The following is a 5,991-nucleotide window of genomic DNA, read 5'->3' on the forward strand; positions in this document are numbered from 1 at the left end:
CTCTCTCTCTCTCTCTCTCTCTCTCTATATATATATATATATATATATATATATTATTTCCCCTAACATCACTATTATGTATTTATTTAAATTACTTCTATTTAAACAAAAACATATTTTGCATAAACTAATCAAATATTATCAAACTCATCACGTATTAATAAAAATTTGGTAATTAAATAACACTTAAAAAAAATATTAACATGAAAATAAGGAATTTTTCTTTTCATAACAATGCAAAATAATACATAATTACATAAAAGTATGGGTTGCATACCAATCCATTTTGGACAACCATACCGTAACTCCAAAATGAAAAAAAAAACATAAAATCATAATCTAACATAAGAAAGATCTAAAGAAACATATAAGTCATATCTTATACTGTTAATTAACAGTTGAACTATATTCTAAGAAAGCTTCTCTTCTAATTTCGGAATGAAGCTATTTGTTCTTCTCCTCAGTTAGCTTCTTAACAACTTGTATTCATATCATAAATCTAAGAAGAAGAAAAGCGAATAGTAGATGATAAAAAAGAACAGAATATGATGACCTAGGAAGCAATTAACAGGTATTTATAGTGATATTTGATTGTCTTTTCACCTACCAAAAATTTTTAATGGTGCATATTGAATCATGATAGATAAATTTATTTTAGTTTCAAAATTCAAAGAATCACAGAATTTGAAGAGTTTCATACATTATTGTTTTCTACTCTAATTTAATTCAACCTAATTAATTATAATTTTAATGTCATAACTAAAACATTAAAGTGTAGTTGTTAGACTTCATATTCTATCATTATGTAATTAAATATTAGTATTTACAAAATAAATTAATTTATTTTAATTTGGTGGAGGGGCAAAATGGTAATTCAACTTTTAAGGTTAGAGCTTCCCACTTATAATAATATATATGATATGATTTAGATCAAACAGTTACTCAGAGATCTCATATTTGGAGAAGTCAATCAGATGAAACTTGTATAAGATAATCAAACGGCTCTTCATATTAAGTCAATTCGGTTTTTCATGAGAGGACCAACTGACCGAGCACATTAAGATTGACTGTCACTTTACTAAAATAAGATACTCTCAAAAGATATTAACTTTAACTTAATCAAAAAAAAAAGATACTCTCAAGAGATATTATTACCAAAATTTTGAAGTCAAATGAGCAACTTGTAGATATTTTCACCATGTTCCTCATTGGTACTCGTATTAGTTGCATCAATAACAAGCTTGGTACATATGGCTTATATGCACCAGCTTGAGGGGGCGCTAGAATATAAATGTATAATGTGTCCCACTTGGAAAAAGATCATCATGTACTGTGTAGAATATAACTATAAATAGGGTTCAACGTAATAATAAAGATATGAATCTTAATAACATTTCCTAAGTCCATACTTCTCACAGGATCATTCATCAAGCATCATATCCTTACACCTCAACAAAGTAGGATAGTAAAGATGTTCTCATCATCATTCCAAAGAAAATTCATTCTCAACTGGTCAATCCTTTACTCTACCATGACAGAGATAGGAAACAAAGACACAATACATGGGAAATGAATCTGCAGCCAAACTTTGTCAAGAACCTAGAAAAATGATTAAGCTTGACTAAAAACACAGATATGAGATGGTAGGACAGATGCAAACCAGTAGTCCCCCAGGGATGAAGTGCACATGGGAATCAATAAATCCAGGGACCACAATCTTTCCGTCTAGATTTAGTTCCTTGGTCCAAGTTTTTGCCAATTCCTGCATTTACATGTAAACTGAACATAAGCTCTAAATAGAGTTTATGCTTCACCTACTACTTGAATCTTCATATTGTGTTTCTTTAGCATTTGAGAAAAGCTGACGGGATAAATGAATTAGAAATCAAATGTGCACCATGAAACCAAAAATATAAATTGCACTTAATCCCACATTAGCTCTAAGATAGCAAAGACCTTCATATCCTAATTGTACACACAAGTACTGAAAGTGGGAGAAACACCAGCAGATATATATAATTGGGTCTCATTAATGTGATCTCATAAATGCATCAACATATACCCAGAGGAAAGTTCATGAAATCAGTCGGTTGAGAAGGGCAATAGACATAATCAAATAGCAAACGCTTTATCTTCAGAACTAATAGTGAAAAATGGAACTACGTGCAAGCTGCAATCTAATGAACCTCAAAGATTGCTTAGGTCTTGAATTAGATGCAAAACTTGCATCTTCTCCAAGGACACTAGACAAGGGTGTGGCTTAGAGGTCAATGAAGTGGGTTGAGAACCATGAGGTCTCAAGTTCAAATTTCATTAGAGACAAAACACTATGTGATTTATTCTCATTTGTCCTTCCTAACTGGTAGGTGTTGCTAGTGGGAGGTGGCAAGTATCCCGTGAATCAGTCAAGTTGTGTGTTGGCTAGCTGACACCACGTTTATAAAAAGCACTTGAATAGTAGTACTTCTTTATTGCAATTTTTACCCACCAAACCTTGAATCGAGGGTCTTTTGGAAACAGTCTCTCAACCTCCATGAGATAGTGGTAAGGTTTGTGTACATGCTACCCTCTTCAGACCCCACTTGTGGGATTTCACTGTATATGTTGTGGTTGCCCATCCAAACCTTGAGCCGAGAGTCTTTCGAAAACAGTCTCTCCACCTCCATGAGGTATAGTGGTAAGGTATGTGTACCTTCACCCTCCCCAAACCCTACTTGTGGGATTTCAATGTGTATGTTGTTGTTGCCCATCCAAACCTTCTTACTTATCCTAAAAAGCCACGCCATTTCACCTTACATATAATATACCTTAGTTTTACTGAATTTTAAGCACTTGCTAGCAACAAAAGGCAATCTTTTTTGCAATATGCAAATGACACACTCATCTTTTGTGGGGCAGAAGAAGAACAACTCAAATATCTGAGAGTAATATTGGTCCTGTTTGAAGGAAGGAATCTCTGGGTTGCATATTAATTGGAGAAAGAGTTTTCTTTATCCCATTAATTTAGTATATAACATAGAGACACTAAACATAATCCTAGGTGGACAAGTTGGGGCTCTCCCAACTACATACCTTGGGATGCCTTTGGGTGCTAAATCAATGTCTGAAGAGATCTGGAGCAATGTAATAGAAAAGTGTGAGAAGAAACTGGCTAGATGGAAGGGGCAATACTTGTCTCTTAGAGGAATCAGAAGGAAGTTCCTATGGCATGAAAAAAAACAAAGATAGGAAAGGTTACAATCTTGTAAAGTGGAATGATCTGATCATAGAAAAAAGATACGGGGGTTTGGGTATTAAAAATCTGCAGAATCATAGCAAGGCCCTCAGAATGAAATGGTTGTGGAAATATGCATAACGACAAACATCCGTTATGGAGAAAAGTCATCAAAGCCAAGTATGAGGAAGAAAATAGGTGGATGACAAAGGAAGTAATTTCCCCATATAGAGTGAATCTGTGGAGATCTATAAGGGCCTTGTGGGATGATTGCAAGATCAAAACCAAGGTTAAGGTTAGAGATGGGGAAAACACAAGCTTCTGGGGAGATGAATGGCATGACATGGGATTTTGAGGAATGTCTAGACTTAATGTAAAATCAGCAAAGAACAATTGCAAGAATGTGGACACCTAATCGGTGGGAAATCAGTTGCAGAAGACAAGTGTTTGACTGGGAAATCACAAGAGTTGCAGATTTCCTTAACACTATTGACCAGTTTAACGGAACACAAGAAGGGGAAGATGAGCTTTGGTGGCAGGGCAGTAACAAATGAACCTTCAGGGTAGGCAAAGCATACAGATGGTTGAATAATCACAATCAACAGAATGTCAACTGGCCCTGGAAACTATATGGAAAGTGATCATACCCTATAAGTTATCATGTTTTATTTGGCTCCTATCTAAGGAAGTTGTTCTTACACAAAACAATCTGATGAAAAGGGGGGATAATTTTCTGTTTGAGATGCGTTTCTTGCGGAGAACAAGTAGAAATTGTTCGACATTTGTTCCTTCACTGCAAGATCACATGTCAGCTTTGGAGGCTATTCATAAACCTTAGAGGCTTCTCCTAGACTATGCCAAGAACGGTTACAGGGGCCCTTCAAAGCTGGGAAGAAGCTGTGGTTCTGACAAGAAGCAGATTTAGGTGGAGAAGTATACCAGCCAGCATATGGTGGACAATCTGGAAGGATAGAAATGCTAGTTGTTTTGTATCTATTATTGATGTGTTAGATTTAGTATAGACATGGGATCATAGGATCTGGATTTACTTGTAAATATGGCCCTAGTACAGTCCATGTACTGATATGTTTCTATCAATAGACACAAAGTTACCAGTTTAAAATAAAGTGTTCTATTGCTATTTATTTGAAACTATTACTGTAGCACCAAAACAATATACCCATTGTAATCCCACAAGTGAGGTTTTGGGGAGGATAAGATGTATCTAAACTTATTACTCTGTCCATCACAAAATGCTCCTCCTACTTTCCCTGCTGAAATGTCCAAAATATGTATGTTGATCCTTAAGGCAAAGTTGTACTACTCTTTCAACACACGAAAATATTCTAAGGACTCGCTTTTAATCTCGTCCCTCCTCAATACAAATGTATCTTTTATGCTGTACCTATACTAATGTCAAATATCACAATGGAATATTCAATTTTATAGGATATGGATTTTTCAAGTTTGGGCTCAATAGGTGATTCGTTTAAATTAGTGTATTACAAGCTTTATCTCTTCACAAACATTCACACACAAAAATTCCAACAAAATTCTTCCCATAAAGAAGTCACTCCCTTCTTCAATTTGTTTGTCTTGCTTTCCTTTTTAATCTAGTTCAGAAAAGAATGATCTTTCCTTTTTCTTGCAACTCTTTAACTTCAACTTTCCACCAGGTTTAAAACCACAAGATTAAAACATATATTCTACATATTTTTAGGTTAAATCCACAACATTCAAAATTTGTGTCAAGTCGAAACGAGACAAACAAATTGAATAACTCATCCAAACACAAATTCTTAGACTTTACAAAAAGGGTTTCTCCAGAAAACCTTTAAAATTAACATTTATGAGAATCTAGTCAATGAAAGCTGGTGATAAAAAAAAAAAGAACCTTTATAGAAGAGTAATTCCCAACTCGAAGAATTCTACCATTGCCAATAGCCATAGAATCAGCAAAAGGGTGAGCTTCATCGCTGGTATAAATGGTCCCATTTGTCACCAGCAAATCTGCCCCTTCACTTAAAAATGAAGAACTTCTCCAGTTCAGCAAGTCTGCAAAATTAATAAAAGGATCCATTTTGAATAGTTGAAAAAATGAACAAAGAAAAAGTGATAGAAGCATTGATAAGTACATGTCAAGTAATTTCCATTGTTGTTGAGAAGAGGAATTGAAGCTACGGATAGAAGGAGGACAAAAGAAGCAGATACAATAACCCACAAGGCATTCATCTCAACAACAAGAATTTTGTTTTGCAAAAGTTGGGATATTCTTCAAAGAATCATTTGCTGGCTGTCTAACTCCTCACATATATTTTCTTCAAAAACACGTCTAAACTATTTTATTTTATTTTTGAGTTTCGTATTAAATTACCACTTCATCTTTTAAAAAGAAAATGACATTTTTTTGCTACTATTATAGTTTTAGTTCTATACGTACATGTTTAAATTCACTATATTAAAGAATAATTTTATATGTTTGATATAACTTTAATTAAGATTACATAATTTAAAATTTTTCTTTATTTTTTTAAATTTCGCGTAAGTCAAATTAGATCACTCTTTGTAAAACGGAAGAAGTACTAACTAGTAAAATTATTCACATTTCGTGTGGAAATTTAATGTCACGGAACTAGAAAAATGATACTTAAAACTTATCATGCATTAAAACTAAAGACATTATACTATCTTACATACAAGATTTTTGAGTAAAAATCATTAATAATATAAAGAAAAATGAAAATTATTATATCTTATTATTTATCCCTAATAACATA

The 5,991-nt window shown here is 33.5% G+C and overlaps 1 protein-coding gene across 1 annotated transcript in view; it reads right to left on the reverse strand.

The window, feature by feature from the left end:
• Positions 1 to 5,548, reverse strand: part of LOC107029073 (protein LONG AFTER FAR-RED 3) — a 25,312-nt gene extending 19,764 nt beyond the window's left edge. The window contains exons 1-3 of the mRNA XM_015230375.2: positions 5,350 to 5,548; positions 5,109 to 5,269; positions 1,661 to 1,762 (exon numbers count right to left, since the gene is read on the reverse strand). Coding sequence (XP_015085861.1) covers positions 1,661 to 1,762; positions 5,109 to 5,269; positions 5,350 to 5,446 — 360 coding nt within the window. The 5' untranslated portion in view covers positions 5,447 to 5,548. The remainder of the gene's footprint in view (positions 1 to 1,660; positions 1,763 to 5,108; positions 5,270 to 5,349) is intronic.
• Between the last annotated feature and the right edge of the window lie 443 nt (positions 5,549 to 5,991).

Source organism: Solanum pennellii, chromosome 8, assembly GCF_001406875.1.
Source record: "Solanum pennellii chromosome 8, SPENNV200".
NCBI lineage: Eukaryota > Viridiplantae > Streptophyta > Magnoliopsida > Solanales > Solanaceae > Solanum > Solanum pennellii.